Source organism: Artemia sp. Qi Xiang Cuo, chromosome 9 (assembly GCF_049724085.1).
Source record: "Artemia sp. Qi Xiang Cuo chromosome 9, ASM4972408v1, whole genome shotgun sequence".
In the NCBI taxonomy this organism is placed as follows: Eukaryota; Metazoa; Arthropoda; class Branchiopoda; order Anostraca; family Artemiidae; genus Artemia; species Artemia sp. Qi Xiang Cuo.
Genome location: NC_142802.1, coordinates 73801799 through 73823320, shown reverse-complemented (window position 1 = coordinate 73823320; position 21522 = coordinate 73801799). Strand labels below are relative to the sequence as shown.

The 21522-nt window shown below is 36.4% G+C and overlaps 1 protein-coding gene across 2 annotated transcripts in view; it reads left to right on the top strand.

The window, feature by feature from the left end:
• The window catches only part of Hip14 (palmitoyltransferase Hip14), a 53749-nt gene that overhangs the window by 18602 nt on the left and 13625 nt on the right, over positions 1-21522 (top strand). Inside the window, exons 6-8 of one of the 2 annotated variants that reach the window (XM_089094178.1) lie at positions 5848-6048; positions 10584-10745; positions 17983-18139. In XM_089094178.1, the coding sequence (XP_088950304.1) occupies positions 5848-6048; positions 10584-10745; positions 17983-18139 (520 nt within the window). The remainder of the gene's footprint in view (positions 1-5847; positions 6049-10583; positions 10746-17982; positions 18140-21522) is intronic. The other variant, XM_089094179.1, reaches the window with a different exon arrangement.

The window sequence follows — 21522 nt, the reverse complement described above, 5'->3', positions numbered from 1 at the left end:
TTAATCACTATATAAACAATTTAACTGCCTAGGGTATTGAATCTGTATCCATCTCAGTGCTGGGATAGCACTCTGACAATCTGATCTATCATATCTTTGATAATAATTTGATTTTACTTCTATATTGAATACCAAGAAGCGTAACAAATAACATCCAACACTACTGAACAGTAGAGCCCTATTAATATTGGCAACTTTCCAGAGTTTTCAAGACTACCCAATACTGTAATGGAACTGTTCTTGTAAAGATTTTGCGATTGCCAATACAAATTGGGAGATTAACGTGTTGTAAAAGTGAAGAAAATCAGTATTTAATGTCTCGTGATCTATTTCCAATAAATTTATCTTGTGACGTAATGAGACCGTTCTATTAATCTCCCAACAAATCGGGAGATTAACGTGTTGTAAAAGTGAAGAAAATCAGTATTTAATGTCTCGTGATCTATTGCCAATAAATTTATCTTGTGACGTAATGAGACCGTTCTATTAATCTCCAAACAAATTGGGAGATTAACGAGTTGTAAAAGTGAAGAAAATCAGTATTTAATGTCTCGTGATCTATTGCCAATAAATTTATCTTGTGACGTAATGAGACCGTTCTATTAATCTCCCAAAAAATTGGGAGATTAACGTGTTGTAAAAGTGAAGAAAATCAGTATTTAATGTCTCGTGATCTATTGCCAATAAATTTATCTTGTGACGTAATGAGACCGTTCTATTAATGAGTTCGCGAATTTTGGCTAGAAATCCTTGCAAAAATGGCAGAAAACGTGAATGTAATAATATGTGCTTGGAACCTTTAAATTCTAAAATATCAATTTGCGGAAGCTGTACATAAAAAAGGGTTTCAGAAGAACTTTAATGCTATTAAATCTATCTTAACCAAAGTTAAAAACATTTTAGTTATAAGGTGAATTTTATAAGGTAGAGATTGGAACAGACAACAATAAATATTTATTTTCCCTCAATTTATCAATTTCTCGTTAGATGTTCGGCTTTTGAAACAATCCTTGGAAGAATTTGCTCCAGTCCAATATTTAGAATATCAGTTTGTAGAAGCTGTATAAAAATACTTTCGGAAAAATATTAATATTGTTGCATATATCTTAATTAAAGGTCATACTGGGGGGATTTTTTAGGGTCGCATTTGAAACAGACAAAAATGAAGCAATTACTTTTTGGTCACAACTTATCAAATTCTCCTGAAAGGGTCGGTCTTTGGAAGAATATACCCCAATGCAAAACTATGTCATAACAGGCAATGTTTCCAAGAAATTACCTAATGTTGTTAAAATGCTCCTTGAACCGTGCCATCTTTTGCGCTGAATTAAAATCAAAATATTCTTAAATACATGTTTGCTCAGGTTGTTAGAGGGCAATCCAGCAATAAGATGGGTGCATGTTCTATGCCCTTGGCAATAATTTTTTCTTTCATATAGTGATTAAGTTTGTGGAAAGGAAGAAAAAAAGAAGTAAACTAATTACTGTTATATAAAAGTGTCCCTTGATCTTGGATGAATGCCAACAATATAATAATATGTAAACCTTGGCCTTAAATCTTGAAGGAATACTTTGTTAGGTTCGACTTACGTATCTAGCTTTTGCAACCTGCTCGATCTATTTCCGACCGTTGGGATTCTTGTATTTGTTTCATGTTACAAGCTCTTGGCTCTTCATGGCATTCGAGATCCGAGGATATGTTTGGCTCCAGGAAGGTCTGTCTGCAGCTGATGGCTTGATGATAGACAACCACTCTCGATCCCAGCGTCTGCTGCATTTCCTGAACCCGTCAAGCGGCTCTATATTGGAATTGATTGTGGATAACCAGGATTTGTTTCGATGGCTGGCTGGCTTCCTCCACGACAGCAACAGGAGACCTATCAGCTCGTAGTACGTGGTCAAACCGCTTGAGACGTCTGAATTTCATGACATTTGACATGGGAGGCTGGTTTCCAGCTTTGCTGCAGATTGCATCGTTGCTGACTCTCGCAGATCGCCGGGCTTTCAGGAAATACCCAAGGAATTTTTTATAGAAGGCATCCATATCTCGGGCTTCTGAGGTTTTTAAGCGCCAGGTCTCGTAGCGGCACAGTAGTACCGGCACCACAATTGCATCAAATATCCGCAGTTTGGGTAGAATCTAAAACCAACTTAGTCTCGTTTCTCTGTAATTTTTTAAGTAGCCCAGAGAGCCTCAGAACAAATAAAATATTTGAAGTTATTTTTGAAGTCTCACGTGAATTGAAAAATGGCCTGCCATTTAAGTGGAAAATGTACAACCTGACCAAGACAATCCCTGCTACCTCATGTAAAAAGCCTATAATTTCTATCAAGATAAAAAAGGTTAAGAGCGCATCTCACTCAGTTTAAAAAAATATTATAAAATGTATTTTTGTTTCTTCATATTATACCCCTTGGAGTACCTCCTGTTTATCCTGCCGAAACCCCTTAGAGTAACAATGATACCTATTTGATATTTATTCTTTTGATACATTAATCATTTACTCACTTTTACGGACAAGAGAAATCAAAATGGAATAAACTTGATGGAACACGTTTGCAGGAGGTTTAAGGTGACCTTTTCTGAGAGGGAGGATTTGAAATACGAATTCCAGTAAATCACGTAAGAAAAAAATGTTTATGGTTGTAAAAAGATATTTTGAGGGGATAATTAAAAAAAAAGATTTTATTACAAATCTATTTTTTTATAAAATAAAAGCTGTGTGGTTTTGTTTTTGCATAGAAGAGATTTCACTGCGTTTCCTGTGTTGCGCATGACGGGATTTGTTTTTTAAAGATAATTTCTACAGAATCTTGAGTAGCTTAACAATCTACTCAAGCCCCAAGCAATCAGACATTTGATTGTATATATAAATGATAAATAAGTGAAAGTCATAATGTGGACAAACAGCATTTATCTATATATTTACAACCATAACTGTAGCTTCTAGTAGCTCAAGTTTATACCTAGATAACTTGCCTCCAATTCCATACCCTAGTTGTTTACACATCTTTTGTGCGCCCGATTTTGGAATATATTTGCCCTGCATGGCTCTATAGTCACATCGAAGAATTTAGTGACATAATTATCTAGTTTAAAAAGAGTTCTTGAAGTTATTTTTGAGGGGGTCGTTTTCTCAAGAAAGGTGTTTGCTCTGTCCTTTTATATACTAATGTATTTTTACACTTTATTTATTTTATACTTTATTTATTACACATTTTATTTTATATTAATATAAAAAGGTTATTTTCAAAGCCAGAAGAATATGGTCACATCTGTTCTTTGCGGGCCTATCTTATGTCCGCTTTCGTGCTAAAATTGTCTCTAGATCAATGCTAGTTTGGGTGATTTTGGTTGACATATTTAAGTTCGAGGCTTTTGGGTTCAATATTCCAAATTCTGGGTTTTCTCGAACTATTTTATAGCGTTTTAACCTCACCAAATCTTACTTAGTGAGTGAATTTATGGCTTGAACAAAAACAGACTATTCTTTTGAAAATCCTTATTTTACAATCACAAATGTTTGCAAAAGAAGCTCTGCTTTTTCTGTTAACAAGAGAGGTCATTTTTTGCATAATCACGCTGGAAGACAATGCCTCGTGTGTCCAGCCATTTATAAAAAAGCGAGATGGCCAATACATGAATTTCCGTCTATAGGTTAATCATCGTAATGTCTATCCAATGCCATTCTTCCTACCTGCTTGTCAAGATACTGCAAATAACAGTTGTGATTTGAGTGATTTTGAACTGGATTTTACAATCTATGAGAACTTGCCATATTTTATCTTTAAAACGTGTATTTGTCTCATAAAAGGTTTTGTCTGTTCGATCAGTCATTTGGGGAAATAAATTTGGTCCTAGAAATCTTATAATTCTGTTTTCAAGCACAATTTTTTGTTTCAAATTTTCAATATTTTTCCTGGTATAGTTGTGAAATCTGCTGTGGAGACTTCCATCCCAATAGGACTCTGAATTTCGGAGCTTGTCTAATCTATAAATATTAGCGTCTCATTGATCCATCATGGCTATTGGAAATAAAAGAAAAAATCATTTTGAAAAACAACACATACAGTTGCTAGGTTATCACTTTATTTTTCACAGATGATCAAGTTTTGCTATTATTGGGAATTTTCAACCAGTGAGATTCGCCGCATTTCTTGGAAAAATTGCAAGCAAATAAACTCAACGATTCACCCTTAAGGATGAATCGCCATACAGAGATACTTGTTTCTGCCCTCCATAACCCGGAAAGAATAGGATTTCAAAGATTTAGAGTGTGAAAACTTATAATCCAATCCACGCTGTGACATAAAGTAGGAAGCATCGTGAAAACGTGTAATGGAAGCATAAATAATACCAAATGAACCTATCCCTGTCCTACCTCGGATGTCTCTTGATCCTGTGGTCTATTTTCCTTTCTTATTTTTTTCTAATTTTATATACTTTTATAGTTTTGAAGTCCTTTTTATTATTTATCTTTACCTTATTTTTCACAAAAGAACTAATGTTGATAATAATTATCATCTGACCTGCTCTTTTTTATTAGTTTTTGATTTTCTTTTCTCTTTTGTTTTCTTCTGTATGTTGTATTGCTTTGAAAGACACTTTTGTGAAGAAAATTCTTATTGTATCTTACACAGATTTTCAGGTCTTGTTTTAAATCTGCCCCTCTGGCTCAGCAGCTGGATATACACGACTGTAACGTTTTTTATGGAATTAAAGTTTTTGCAAACTTTTTAAATGAGAGTTTTGAAGATTGTGCAAAGTATATGTCCACTGAGTAGCTTTTTTTGGTACACCGTGAACCTACTAAAATTTAGGATATCATTGAAAGGAATTAGGAAATTAAATTATGGAACTAACTCAAAATACAAAACTTTGGAAACATTCGTGATGCAGGATGAATTTTAGTACAAAAATTATCCATGTGTCAAACGATGAGTGATATTTCACCTCGTCCTACGTCTGTGGACTTCTTACTCATATCATCCATAGCGCTAATGCGTCTATCTCCCTCCTTAAGCTCCTAAATAAATTGTGTCCCGCCTCCCATTCCTTCAGGATTTATACTTAATTTGTCCGCCCGCATCTCGAATATACTTGTCCAGTTTGGCACCCTGGTATCTCCCATAAAGACAGAAAAAAATTGAAGCCATCCAAAAAAAGAGCCCTGCGAATACTTTTCAAATGTTCTCTGTTTCTAAGAAAAGCTAGTTTAGAAATCCTTGAGCGCAGGAGAGTTACGCTGTGCCTCCGTTTTGCAAAACAATACAATAGAAAAATCTCGCACGGAAAGTATTGTCCCCATACGTCACTCCCCATCCTGATTCCGGCATCCTCGAGCTGTTTCTTAACCTATTCCTTTTTTGTCCCCCAGTCGCTGCCTTGCCTCCAGATATGAAAAAACTTTTGTCCCCTTCATTACAGGAAAAATAAACAAAATATTCCGCTACTTCCTCTTTTTTGATGGTGGCGCTGCCGAGTTTTTTTATTTATTCGATTGTTTTGCCCCCCCCCTTTTTTTAGGGTCCCTTTTAACTTCTTTTGTATGTATTTATTTTTTCTAGCTTAGTTTGACCATTTTTCATCTTTTAACTTTTTATTGACACTTTCCAGTTAAATTATTGACTGACGAATGATTTTTCATTCTGATTTTTCTTTTTTTCGTTTTCGTTTTGGCATTCTTTGCCAGTTTCGGTGTTTACTTATGTTATTTTGACTCCGAAATTCGAATCCGGTCCTTCGGGGCTTGTGATAATGATTTAATGAATCTCTTATCTATCTCACTCTAAGCTGACCTCTGACTCCGAATCGACATGATTCTAATGTGTATCTTATGTTTTTAGAGGATACGGAAATATTCAATGGTGGGACTGCCTTTTACTGTTCTTCTTCTACTGGGCTGCCTGTTCAATGCTGATTCCACATATCTGGTTAAGTCTATTCTACTGGGTGTGCTAGCGCTTTTTGTTCATTTGATTGCCAAATATTTATTTGATGATAATGCAATTAACATTGTTCCGATCTCAATTTATCTTTCAACCAAAGTAAGTTTTCTTCTGAAATTGCTATATTTTTGTTGTTGTTTTTATTTTTATTTTCTAAGCCATTTTCAGAAGTGGCTGTAGAAAAATAAGCTAAGACAAATAAAAAGTGAGGATGAGAAAGAAAGAGAGAAAAAGAGCGTAGGATGAGAAAGAAAAGAGACAGAGAAGGGAATAAAGATTTGACTTGAATTTAGACTGACTAATATTGTCCCACACTAAGATACTTTATTTCAAAGTAGGTTAATCTAAACAAAATAATGAATAACACGTAAGTTAATAAAATGAAAACACTTTAAACTTTTTGAAGATTGTGGGAAAATAATACTAATATGCAGAAGATTCGTTCTCTTAACTGTGTAATAATAAGCGAAAACCGTCTAATTATTGTTATTTTTTATATTGATTGACAAAGATACATAAAATATTCATAAAGATCAGTTAAATTATGGGTTCTGGGTTATCAGTAAAATTATATATATATATATATATATATATATATATATATATATATATATATATATATATATATATATATATATATATATATATATATATATATATATATATATATATATATATATATTTGTAGTGTGAAATACATTTTCACACTGAGAACGGATGAGCAGAAGTCTCGAGTGAAATATTCTTATTGCATCCTTGTTTTCAATGTATATAAATATTCAAAGTTTTCTCTATTGTCCTGTGTTTTCTCTCACTGTCTTTACTTGGGACTTGCTTAAGACGAGGCACAAGCTATTTAGTCCCAATCGGTACCAAGAAGCTGCTGGAGCAGGTTCTGCCAAAGTGATGTATCCTTTATCTGCGGTCGAATGAGTTGAAGCCACGACTTGCCCAACTTGTAGCCATGTCTCCAGAAACTAGCTAGTGGTTTGACATCCTTATTCACGATGTTCTGCCATGACTTGATCTGGCCTCCCTGTTTTTTATTTCAAGAGGAGGGAGGCACTGTAGTAAGGGCCTGGCGTGTTATAGTTTCCTCTTGGCGTTGCATTGCATGGCCAAGCTACTTAAGGTGTCTTTTCTTTGTCATGCTGGACATTGTAAGCTTTTGTCCGCACATCTTCATGAGCTGATGGTTGCTGATTCGTTGCGACCGTCTGGTGTTGCAAATAGCTCTTAGCCAGTTTTCGGGCTCTTGGGTAGTTGCTGATTATGAGACCTGCCATATCTGTCGTTGCCGCCAATCTTTATCATTTCTTGCGCTTTCAGTGCTGAGTCGGACAGGAAAGTAGTGTCATCAGCATATTCGAGGTCAACCACGCTTTCTTCGGATAAAAACATCACGCCATCTTCTTCGTTCAATGCTTCCTTTGAAATACAATCTACTATGAAAATGGAAAGACTTGGGGACGCTAGACAGGCTTGGCGAACACCTCACTCTATTTCAAAGAGTTCTGTCAGGTCGCCATATACTTGGTTATTAGTCTTTGTATCTTCGTAATAAGCTTTAAGTTGGTCGACGAATTTAGTTGGTCGCGAAAGCGGTGATGAGATCGAGAAACATGGTGACGGTGTCTTGTCCATAAATGAATTGATGTTGAAGAAGTGGATCTCTCTGGGCGGAACCCAGCCCAGAGAGATCTTATTGTCCGTTGCTCTCGTTCCTTTCTAAAATGGTTTATGACAACTATTGCAAAAATTTTCCCGGCTATGCCAATCAGAGAAATTCCCCGGTAATTCTTGCATTCGCCTTTGTCTCCTTCTTGAAGATAGGAATCATAGTGATGTTGCGCCAGTCCTGGGGGACAAAATCTGCATTCCAGATTTTACTGATTAAGTTCCGTCATGGCTTTCTACGAGTGATGGGCTTGCTTTATAAGTCTGCAGGTAGGGAAGCCTCTCCTGGGGATTTGTCGTTTTTCAAAGACTTAATGGCATCTCTGACTTCCTCTGTTGACGGCTGTGATATTTCACATGGACACTGCTTCTCTGGTGGCAGTGGTATATGATGAGAGATTTGGCTCGACGCTTGGGGTTTAATCTGCCCTGTTCTATTCAACATATCTTTGAAATCGTCTTTCCACCGATCCAATCTTTCTTGACTGTTTGATATGATGGTTCCGTATTTTGTTCTCACGTTTTCCGTGGTACTGCTCTTTTCAGACAGAGCTCTTCGAAAGTTTGGTACTGTTTGCGGGTCTCATTTTTGGTTGCTACCTCCTCTAACTCTTTGGCGCAGCTTGACCAGTAGGGCTTTTCGCGCCTCTTATCCAGCTTGTGAGCTTTCTTGCGCAGTTTTCTGAATGCTGCCCTGTTAGAGCTTTCCCTTGTCCTCCAAAACAGTGAGTGTTTTTGGGGTGCGCTATTTCTTGGTGTCCCGTGTTTTCTTTCCTAGAACCTGCCCAGCAACTTCTGGTGTGATTTCTCTCATTATCTGACAGGACTTCTCTATGGTTTCGGTTGCCGTTCCATCAGATTTATGTTCCAGTTGTTCCAGGACCTGAAAGCGGTTTCTCAGTTGCAGGTTAAAAACTCAGCTTGTACTTCTGGAACTTGGAGTTTTTCCGTGTTAATTCTGGGGGCGGTCTAGATTTCTCCCAGTTAGAAGGTTTAAGCTTTACTGTTGTTACTAGGAGGAAGTGATCTCAGTTATTCTTTGATCGAGCCGTCCTAGCCGAATGGTTAGCGCTCTGGACTTGAAATTCCGAGGTCAGGGGTTCGAGTCCTGCTGTCGCTGGTTATTTGGTTTGGAAAGGGGATCAATGGTGTGACTCGTTAGCTCAGCCAGAATCGACCCAGCTCTAAATGGGTACCTGGAGAAATCTGGGGAAAAAACACAGGAAGCGTCAGATGATTTGCTCCCAACCACGCATTTCACTTCTGGCTGAAGGCATTGAATCAGGAGATTGGTTTCTGCGTAACGCAGACCATTGGTCAGCATGCGAAAAAGTTTATTTTTTATTCTTTGATCCAGCGTCGGCTCCTGAACACTCTACAATTGACTACGGGTGACCTCCATCTCTGATGGGTCAATATATTCAAGTACAGCAAGGGCATGGCCATCTCTTGATTTCCACATTAAAGGGCTCTTGTGCTGATTGAGCGTATTTGATACTTACAGATGGTTTTGCATAGCCAGTATTAGCAGACGTGTACCGTCGGAGTATCTTTCCCTTTGGCAATGCGGTCCAAAACTAGCATGCTCATAGGTGTCGAATTGAGGACGAATCCTTACCTTAAAGTCTCCAGCAATCTTGGTTAAACAGTTGATCTCGATTTGGGCAATTGTCTATCGTCTGCTGGAGTGGATTATTCGAGTCGCGGGGCGGTGCGTAGGCAGTGATGACTGTGACTTTAAAGAGGTAGTTAACACCCGGATCCGGGCTATACGGTTCGATATTGGCTCCCGTTCCAAGACTGCTGATTCTATAGTCTCATTTAGGAGGAATCCGACGCCATGTAAACCGGATCCGTCACTGAAACCAGAGTAGTAGATCTGAAGTTTCTTGCCACTGACCGGGTCGTTGATTACTTTTTTGATCCAATCTTCCATTCTGGTCTCCGTTAGGCATAGCAGATATAACTTGTAACGATACACTTCTCCGTCCCTCAAAAGCCAGTGTACTTCACATTTAGTGGAATTAACGTTCCAAGTTGCTATTCTCAAGATTTGTTTCAGCATCTTCATCGCGGTGCTAGATTCATGATTTTTCGCCGAGGACGTTGCTAAACGCCTTAGCATGCATTGATCTCTTATTATGGTCCAGTGTTTCATGATGTTTCATGGGAATTAGGTTCACCGGTGGTACTCCAGGCCTTCAGTTACCCCAGTGCGTTAGCACCCCTTTGAATTAAGAGTAGGCAGTTCACAGGGGAGGTCCACCTGACGCCGTGGCCCATACCGCCATAGCAGCCAAGAATACACCTTGCCACATGAACCAATCTATCTCCGAAAGAGTTGGAAGGGACCAAATCTTTACTTTTGCGTATACATGTGCTGTTTTAATTCTTTGCGTTTGCTGATGTGCTGGTCTTACTAAAATTATCCTGAGTTGTGATTCACGTTCGATAAGTCTTTTTCTAGACAATGTACATTGTGTTGCGATCTTTTGATTCTATACGAGTTTACGGGTATACGATTTTTTTTCTTTGTGTTCTATGTCAAGTAATTAAATAAAAAAACAATTTTTTTAACTGAAAGTAAGGAGCGAAATTAAAACTTAAAACGAACGAAAATTGTTCCGTATATGAAAAGGGCTGTCCCCTCCTCAACGCCTCGCTCTTTACGCTAATGTTTTACTCTTTCTCACAACTCTGTTTTTTAAAAGAATAAAAAACTTGTTATGTAGTGGAAATTATGGCCTTTTCCACTGTATATGTTGCTCCACTGGATATCACAAAGATTATACTAGTTCATGCACCTACTTTTCCTTAACGCTTTATGCGTCGACAGACAGGCTCTGTGAAACTGAGCAGGTAAAATTTGTATATCTAAAAATTGACAGGTCTCCCAAGTTAAAAAATAATTAAGCAAAAATAATATCTAAGTTATTCAAGATTGTATATCATTATAGGCTTGGATATACATAGTGATGATAGTCGTAGTAAGTCCTGCATTTGGTATGCTGCCAACATCAGCCTTTTTACTGCTCTCCTTGTTTCTTCTTTATTCGTTCTGGAAATGTTGGAAGTCAGATCCTGGAATCGTTGAGAGCACAACAGAAAGCAAATATAAAGTAACGATCTTTCTCTCCAATGTAGTGTTTTCGTTTATTTTGGCTTAATATCCCTTAAACAGTCTTTTCTAGAAATATTTTTTTATTAATCGAAATTGTCTTTCTTTAATAAAGACCGGCGTGGGCCTTTGGTCTCCTTAATCATCTTCCTATCCTCCACCGCCAAAACTTTTAGTAAAGATATTGTATGTGGCACCTTATTCGAACCTGAATCATACAAGGATCTTTAATGTTTTGCAATTGAAGGCGAAATTGGGCTTGTGGCCTCGTTAAAATTGAATTTTGTTACATTTTTAAAAATTACTTAGTATTTGTTTATATTAAAAATAACACGCTAATAAGGTCATTAGAAAGGTCAGGATCAGAAAATTTGCTAGTTTTAAGGAAGCTTGGATCATTCTCTAAGAAACAGTCTTAAGTAATACCGTAATTCTGGCTCGATGAATGGATAGACCTGAAACCAATCAAGCCATTTGCTCCACATGGCACATGACATAAATTCCTGTTTTTCCATAGAAACCTTGAAACTTAAAGATGATATATTACTGAAATTTACTTTCTTTGATACAAAGTTTTTATTACGGAATTAAAGAGCGAAGTTGAAAACGAGCAAAAATTATTGCTTCGTAGATTACCCAAGGTACATCTGCAAAACTAGCTTAAATAACCTGACTCGTGGTACGCTCGAATACCTAATAAATGTAAGCTGAATGATAAAACTTAGATTTATCCATCACAAAAATCTCAGCTGAATTTAAAGAAACAAATATTAAAGATTGTTTTTCAATGTTTGTTTAGACCTTTGATGATGGAATATTAAAATTCATTAAAATTTACGATATTTTCTTTATGGGTTTGGTTTTTGTCCCCACGATGGGATGGCCTTCTACGCCCCTCCTGCCCAGCATTTCTTTTATCCTTTCCTTTCTTCCTTGTTTCTTAGGTTTTTGTTATTATTGTTTTTTTGTTAATCATGTTAATTTTTGCTATTTTTACTGTTTTTATGACGAGATGTCTTGTTTTGTCTATGTCCTATTACTTACACACCCAACCTTAGGAGCTCTGCTCTCTGTTGGGGGTCAATGCTCTTTCGTATTTTTAAGTATATTAAATAAACAAGTACCTGTAAAATTTTAAAACTAGTGCTCTACTAAAAGACCTAAACAGGATGTTTCAAATCAATACTGTGAGTCGTTCCTAAGATATTGCTGAAACGCCCTCTATGCACATAGTTTGTTTATGATTTAGTTCACTTTCTCCCTTAATATTCTCTGAAATTTTCACTTTAATACCCCTATCTTTTGTAGTCGTCGTAGTAGAAGTAGCAAGTGTATTAATAATATTAGTAGTAGCATGCACATATTGCCATTTGGTCAATTGATCATCCTCCTCATTATTCCTAGAAAGTTCCAACTTTGATACCCTAAGCATTTCCTGAGATATGACCTTTTGACATCCTGCATGCGCATAGTGTGTTTTGATTTAGTTAAGAAACCCCTCCATGTTCTCTGAAAGCTTCACCCTTAATACTCTAGGCCTTTTTGGACAGCAATGGTCAAACATGCCCCCCTTTTCCAATAACAAATGCTATAAGTAATGGGTGAATTGCATAACTTACTGCCCTTGCCCCAAGGAATGTGAGGGAGGGTTGTCATTCCCAGAGGTATAGTTATTGGACCTTTTAACTATGTTGAACGAAATGGCTATCTCAACATTTTTATTGGCTGCCCTGAGGGGATAATGGGCGTGAGTGCCCCTACAATCACTTTGACTCTGAAAAAAAAGATACTAGAACTTTTAATTTGCGATTGTATTAGCCCCGTCTGAAGTTTCTACAATAACTCCTTCTATAGGAATGGACCTGGTGGATAAATATAATACATAGATACCACTTTGCTCTTTACTTAAGCAGTGCTATTGCGCTGCCTATGATAGGGAGCTCAAAACCTATTCTCTAGGGTTTTAGACCATGAAAAAGCGACTGATAACCTTAGAATTTGCAATCCTCGGTATTTTGGCCCTCTTTGAGCAAAAGTTAGCCTGTTGTGTGGCACAGAATGGCTGGAAAATCCTCTTTGCTTTGATTTTGAAGATCAGCGCGTGGGGGGAGGGGCTCAAAACTTCCTCTTCAACGTTTTAGACCATGAAAAGGCGACTGGCTATCTTAGAATTTGCATTTCCTTGTATTTTGAATGTTTTTTGGCAAAAATTTATGTTTTATTGCCTAAAGAGGAAGAAAATTTTTTTGTTGTTGTTGTGGGACGATGCCCTTAATTATTTGAAAAGGTCGTCATTTGTTACTCAGAGCGCACTTTTTTAAGATAGGGGCTCAAGCTTTTCTGTGTAGGGAAAAGTGGAAAATCGATTGGGTCTCTGAGAGTTTCACTCTCTGACATTTTGATCTTGTTTGGGCAAAAACTAATTTTTGTGGCTTGAAATAGCAGAAAACGCAACTGGGGTGTGGTTTATCAAGATGGGAGGCACAAAACCTTCTTTTCAAGGTTGTAAGCCATGGAAAATTGATTGGATGTCTTAGAATTTCCATTCTCTGGAATTTTGACGAAGCGCATTGGTTATGGGGATTTCTTTTCAGATGAGCAATCTCCCAACATTCTACGGCATCTGGTTTGATATTATCATTCCTGGGGGAAAACGGAAACACGTGAATGCTTCAAATACAAAAAATTGATTTTCCTTTTTGCTTAAGGTTGGGAGGTTTATATCATCTCTTGAAGATTTTCGACCATCATGATTGTAATGGTACTCTTTCCATTTTGATTCGACGCTACATTTGAGGGGTTTCGGGCGCTTTCGGAAATTTTTGTGGGGTTCGAAATTCCTATAAATTTTTTGGGGAAGGAATTTTTACTATAAAAATTTCATAAAATGACATAAAAGTTACCATCTTGTAGATTTTGACTTTTGTTTACCTCTTGTTTTCCCTCATGGAATTGATGAACTGCTTTAATGAACTGCTGTAAATTCATTGCCTATTTATCTCTGTTTTATTGTATATTTTCAAAGGAAAAATAGTAAGAACAACTGAGAAAAGGGGTCTGAGAAAACTGAAGAGTTTGGCTCTTGTTTGCCTCCATTAGGGGAGTGAGCCTCTCCCTCCCCTTCCCCCCTAAAAAAGAGGAATTAATTCGAAACATATTTCAAGGCTTTTTAGCCTTGTTCTAGCCATAGCATCCCTGAAAATTTCCAAAATACAAAAAAGGAGGAAAAAACGAAAGTAGATAAATTTGGATGGTCAAAAACGAAACAAATTCTTTTCAATTAGATATTAACGAGATTTTGATGCAGTCTCAATCCATCTCCTAATAAAAATAGTGGTTCTTTGTCCCCCTCCGTCAGTATTATCCATATAGTGGTTACGACATAGCGTTAATTCAGTTTTAATTAAGTTACTTAGTTTATCTGTCATAAGAGAAAATGACTGCTGCCTTTGATTGTTTTGAAGAAAATATTCTTTTTATTTCAAATCAGATCAAATTAATTTTTTTAACATAAAAAATACAAACAAATTTACAGCAGCCGTCTACAAAAAACAGAAGGTTTATTTACGATAGCTCAAATCTATTATTATAAAGCTACAAGTTCACATAACAACTATCTCTTTGCGGGAATCAACATTTGAAATAAATGAACATAAAGAACATCTCCTACTCTAAAAGAATTACTCTCTAGAAATCGGAAGTGAGAAATATAACCCATCATCCTTACAACATCGACTCAAAAAAAAAAAAAAAAAAAATAGCAACAACAGAGGTAAAGAGAAAAAAATGAGATACTTCTAACTTAATCAACTATGACAAAATCAATAAATATCAGCTAAGCTATAGAGCCGACGTGGTGTGCTTTGGCTGGGTAATTTTGCAAAAATGCGACCTTTGTCTGTCCTAACATTTTTCATACCAAACATCATTCACATTCAAATTTCTAATCATTCAAATTATCACCCAAAAGGTAACGGTTCCATCTACGCTTGAGCCGGCTTACATTATCAGCTCGTCGAATAGCGTCCGGGAGGGAATTCCACACCCCCGGTCCCTCAAAACGAGGCAGAAACGCAGCACGTTCAGCATTCCGGAACTCAGATGCAAGGTCATTCGCATTTCTAGTCTCATAGCAGTGATAAGATGAAATAGCTTCAAAAATTTCCCAAAATACCTCCGGTGAACACTTATTCAAATATTGATAAATTAAAATTTGCTAACTGGTAATCCCGTAACTGATAAATATTTAAAATTTTCAAACTTGTGAAGCAATTCAACGGGCTATTTTCAAACTGAATGTAATTACCTACAATACGAACTATTTTATTCTGTAAAATTCGGACCTTTCTAAAACTTGAAATTAAACTACTAGTCCATAGCATGCAACCATACGATAAATAAGGGCTAACAATAGAATGATATAGTAAAAGTAAAACATTTGACGGTATTTGATTTTTCAGTCTTCTTATCACGCCCAACCCTCTTGAAATCTTAGCTGCAAAAAGATCACAATGTGTTTTCGAATTTAAATTAAAATCAAGACTAAAGCCCAAGTATGTAACAGCATTTACATGCTTTAAAAAATCACCATTAAAAACAATTTTATTATCTGAAACACATGAAACTCCATTTCTACAAAAATCATGAAATTTGTTTTTGAAATATTAGCTACCAAAAAACTAGAATTTGTAAAACTTATCAATTCAGCGAGGGCCTTATTTGTCTTCTCAATTAACTGGTTCAGACAAGTAGTTGTAATCGTAAACACCGTGTCATCAGCAAAAGACGTTACCAGTACATCTGATATATAAAAATGCATGGTAGCAACGTAAATTAGATAAAGAAGTGGGCCAAGCACGGAACCCTGAGGCACACCAGAATTAACGATAAAAGTTTGTAAAATAGAATTTGAATAGAGACTCGAATAATATGCTGGTTAAGATGAGATTCAAACCATTTCAGAATAACCCCTTGGATCCCTAAACGGCTTACCTTACGCCAAAAATTTTATGAACCAACGTGGCAAAAGCCTTTCTAAAGGCTATAAATACTGAAAGTACCAGTACACTTTTTTCGAGATCACCATTGATGAAATCTCTTAGGTGCTGGACTGCATGTATTGCAGAGTGTTTTTTTCCTGAATCCAAACTGGGTATCACTAAGAAAACCGTAAGTAGTCAGATGGTTATAAAGTCGTCGATGCATCACTTTTTCATACAGTTTAGCAAATAGGGGCAATATTGAAATCGGCCTCCAATTAGACGGATCAGACTTTGAATCCCCTTTGTGAAGCGGAATAACTTTAGCCTCTTTCAGCCGAGTAGGAAATTCACCTTTCTGCAAAGAAACGTTAATCAAATAAACAATACAAGGCAACAAATATACCATAACATGCTTGAACGTTTTCAGATTAATTCCATCATTCCCTGAAGAACTTGATTTTACCAATCCTATTATCTGTTTTAATTCTCCAACGTTCGCTTCATATGTAGATATTTTTAGTCCAACTCCCCTTTCATCACGAAACGTCTTATTAATTTCATTATTTTCATCGTATGGATTCTCACTTATTGATTCACCAATCTTAGAAAAATATTCACCAAACAAATTAGCCACCTCATCATTTCCATCAACAGATTTACCATCAAAAATCAGACTAGCAGGAATCTTGGTCTCTTTCTTCTTATTTACGACTTCATTTATAATATTCTAAGTCGCTTTCGTATTGCCTTTGTTTTCCTTAAATTTCTCTCCATAATATTCACGAATGCATGACCGCTTAGCCGATTTACTTTATTATAGATTTGTTTAAATTCATTTAGATCTTGACTATGGTTACTATCTAAGTAACTCAAATACAATGTAATTCTCTTTATAATTAAGTCTAGTAGCTCTATAGTTACCCAAGGTTTCCGGGGATCCTTTTTCCTCACCTTTATGCTCTTTACTCGGCAAGTTCTCTCAAATATTGGCTGCAATATGTCCATGAACTTGAATCGAACGCCGCAGAAGCACTTTCAGATTCTTCATAAACTGGTTTCCATGACACGATACTTAGTTCCTCTCTAAACTTCTGTAGGTTCTCTTTTTTTAGTTGCCTTCTTTTAAACTTTGTCCTGTCCTCTTTATCACATATTGACATAAAATCAGTGCTGCTATAGGAAAGCGATTGTAAGCCTCACTTACTTTAACGTCTGCAGAACAGCCATGTAATACCCAGGATCGTACAAAAATATTGTCAATAAGTGTATCTGACTGTCCCGTAACACGAGTCGGAATCCCAACTAATGGATAAAAATCATAACTGGAGAAAAGATTTCAAAAATCTAAATTATTATTACAAAAACTTAGAGGATCATAATTAAAATCCTCCATGCAAATGCACTCCAGATTACTCAATTCTACTGCATCCATTAAACTACTAAAACCATTTTCAAACTCCTCCTAAACTGTACTCGGCGGTTTATAAGCCTCAGTAATCAATATATCCTTTCCACCAATTTCCAGGTCAAGAGTAAGAGATTCCATCTTACCTTCTATCCAAACTGATAGGTCTTCCCCTATTTTAGCAACAAAATGGCCCTTAACCAAAAATGACGAAACTCCACGTCCCATTCTCTCTCTATTCCTTACAATAAGCCTGTATCCTGAAAAATTATATAACGACAGAACATGCTTAGAAGTTAAAAAAGTTTCACAAAGGCCAATTACATCAAATTTACTATTCACATTATCAATTAACTGGAGATTCCAGTGACACAAGCAAAACGACCTTGCATTCACTTCTAATCCTGAAGAAATCACATCCACATAACAACTATCTCTTTGCGGGGGAAATCAACATTTATACTTTCCGGAAGTAAATCATCATAAAGAACATCTCCTGCTCTAAAAGGATTACTCTCTAGAAATCGCAAGTGAGAAATATCACCCATCATCCTAAAACATCCACTCAAAAAAAACAATTGAGCAACAACAGAGGTAAAAAAAAAAGAAAGAAAAAAAGATCTGGTTTATTTCTTGATTTTTTTTTTTTTTTGAAGGATTCTGTTCAAACATTGTAAACTATTGTTTTATTTTGTGTTTTAATAGATTTTGGTTATTATTTAGGATTATAAAATTTAGCTTGTAATAGCGATTAAAAAAATTAATCTTATTATATCTAACTGTTCAACCTTTGTCATAGAATCAAATTTTATTTTTATTATTTCCTTTCTAACTAACAATGTCCATTTTAGTCAATAGTTCGACTGGCAGAAACAACCGGTTTCGACCTCGAGAAGTTTTGCACCACATGTCTAGTTCAAAGACCCATTAGGTCAAAACATTGCTCCGTTTGCAATCGATGTATTGCAAGGTTTGATCACCACTGTCCATGGGTTGGAAATTGTATTGGTAAGTTTTTTTTATATATATATAAAATCCACTCTATTAGAATGAAAATTAATCTATTCGCAATCTACGTTTTTCTTCTCTTGCTCCGTTGCTCTGTTTGCAATAGAAAGTTTGCAAAGCTTCCTACGAAACTTGGGCTGCCTCACCGGCAACTACCCCAGTAACTAGTGCAATTTTTGACCTTCTAGGGAGGGGGCATGTGCAAAATCGGACCCTCTGGGTCCGATTTTGTTATCCTTTAATTTTTATTATCGGGAAATTTTTATTGAAAATAATCAACCTTAAACCGGACAGACATTACTATAAACAGGCTACTGCCCCCCTCTAGACGTTCTAAAGGTTATTGCGTCATTTGCCTGTTATTGAAAACCATATGTTTTTGAACAGTGTTTTTTTAATTTATCAAATTATTGACGAAAAACAAAAAATCAAATAAAATCACCATAATCTAAATGACTGAAAAGAACTAATAAAATAAACTGAATGTCTAATATGCGGTGCTTTTATTTAACAGCATGTTTTGATTTTTAATGCTATATTTATAAAAGAAAAAAAGTTTTAAATATTCATGATTTTCAGTAAAGCATGAATGACGCTCTTATAAAGTTACTTGGGAATTTTTTTTCTTTATATGCAAAGTCATTTTTGTCACTTTTGAATGGAAAAAGTCATACTCGTCGCTTTCCATAAACTCTTGAAACAAGACCTGCCTACAGTGTTGCTACTATATGTTGATTAACTACAGGTAAAATAAATTTTAAAGAGAAGGCAGCAAAAGGGACTGGCGTCCCTTGCCTTTGGAGTACTTTCTGTATTTATTGTTTCATTGTAGACTCTCTTGAAGGCTTTGTATTCAAGGTGGACTGTGGCTCTTGGCCTATTTTGGAAACTTGTCCAGATAAGCCAAAATATAGTTTTCTATTGTAGTCTGTATTTTAAGATTGATGAAGCCACATTTGATTCATCTTGGTTAAAGAAACATAACCCTAACCGACACCTTTAGCTTCAGTTTGTTCAGTGTTCAGTTTGCAGTTTGCAGCATTGTTTTCAGGCATGTGGTGCACCGGTGTTGATGAAAGTAGCATTGTGTGTTCAGTTTGCAGCATTGTTTTCAGGCACTAGATTGTTTTCAGGCACGTGGTGCAGCGGTGTTGATGAAAGTAGCAATGTGTGTTCAGTTTGAAGCTTTGTTTTCAGGCACTACAGCAGTATGCTAAGAATGATAGCCACAAAAAGATCAAGTTAGACTGAAACTGAACTCGAATCAGTTGCGATTATCTGCTATTTGGACTGAAGATAAAGACTCTGAGAAGTCAGTAAAACATTTGAGTCTAACCGGCTCCAAATACGACTGCCTGGGAACCGAACTAATAGGGGGACTAAAAGACTCAAATTTTCTGCAGCTTCACGTTGGAATATCGACAAAGTTTTTCGGGCAATGTTTGGAACAGCGGTACCGGATGATTTTTTTCTTAAACCTCAAAAGCTCATGTATCTGGTGAATGAAGCATACTCAATCCAAAGCTGATTCCAGAATTTCGCTCTTACACATGGGTCACCAAGAGCAGGATTTTCAGACATTTCGGGAATTCCGTACCGATTCCAACTTTCTGACTAGGCACAGCAGCTGTCTTTGCACACTCTAAAGCATGTGAAATTTCGGTGCAATATATGTTCATACACATTTGTTTTTCTTCTTCTTGAATCAGTGTATTCTGCTGTAATAACTGGAAAGGTATTCTAAACTTGGCAAGAATCCCGTCTAATATTGTATGGTAAGTATTCATATCAATTTTATTCCAGTCAGTCTTGACTGCCCACTTCCGAGCACTAGGGGATTGTCAGGTAGAGCACGGGTAACTTGAAAAGCATTCATAATCGGGAAACAGACTCTTATATCGAAATAACATGGGCCACAGGCTGGGCCTTTCGGTGAGCTCAGGATGAAATCGAGGCTAGATGTTGAGCCCGAGTTGTGTATGTACGTAAAACGCAAGAGCATCACCTTCTGGACCACTCTACTAGTCTTCTTTCGAGCCTGTCACAGCAGTTTAAGTGTTTTATATCTCCAGCTACACCTACAGGTGGACGCCCATCTGGAGGCGTTTGCATTTTTATTCGAGAGAATATTCCAGTTTCAGTGTTTGCCGTTAATCGTTATTTTGTTGCTGTTCGAATCCCAGGGATTATCGTTTTCTCGTGCTATTTACCAACAAATTATCATACTATTGATTCGGATTTTGATTTCAATTTTGCATGTTTAGAATTATCGCGATTTGTGGCAAAAGTTCCATCAGATTTCCAGTGGCTTATTTGCGGGGATTTTAACTGCAACCTTACTATCTCTGATTTCCACTTCTCCGCTCTTTTATCTTCGTTTTTGGTCGTTACTATAGTTTCAAAGAATGCAGATTTTACGCAAGTTCTTAATTCTAATTATTGCTCTAATCTAGACCATTTTCTTCTTTTAAGTGCTGCGTTATTGCCACAGCCTGTTCATGTTTGATTGGATATGCATATTAGTGACCATTTTTGCCTTTCTTTTCATTTAAATATTCAAATTCCATCTTTTAAAATTATCCATCGTTCTAGTCAAATTGTAAATAAAATGATCTGGGATCGGGAAAAAGTGTGCAAATATCATGAAGAATCAGATGCTCTTTTAGCTAAAATAGTTGTAAATTATTCTAAGGATGTTGATCAAATTGATATTGATCTATTTTACCTTGAAATTGTTCATAGTTTAAAAGTTGGGGCTAATAAAGCATTTACGACTGATTCTTTCCGTCATGGTTCTCGTGTTTTAGGTTGGAACCTTCACCCGATTTTAAAGCAAAGCCAAAAGAATGCATGTCAAGCTTGTTACCTTTGGAATTGCGCGGGAAAACCGCGATCTGGACCATTTTATGATGGTATGAAATTAACTAAACGCGTTTTTCGGGTTGAGTTGCGTTTGCATAATGAAATTGTAAAAGATGAAATTGGTTCAAGGATTACTAGTGATAAGAATGAGCTTTGGACTTTGGTTAATTCTAGACGTCGTAATAATAATTGCTCACCAGATTCTAATAGTTCTCTGAAACTAGATGATTGGCTAACTCATTATAATAATGTTTTTTCACCCGGTGATGTGGCAGTTGAATCACGGCGTGACTCCTTATTATCGGAACAAATTTCAAAGTCCCGCCCACATGGTAAAATATCTGTTCCTGTTGAAGAGGTAACGGCAGCGATTAAAGCTCTAAAAAGTAAGCATTCTTTTGATCATGATGGTATACATTCAAACCATATAAAATGGGCATCCCCCAAAGAAATCATTCTCCTCGCTACTCTTTTTACTAATATTCTTTCTTCTGGAGTTCTTCCAACTAGCTTTTCTCGTA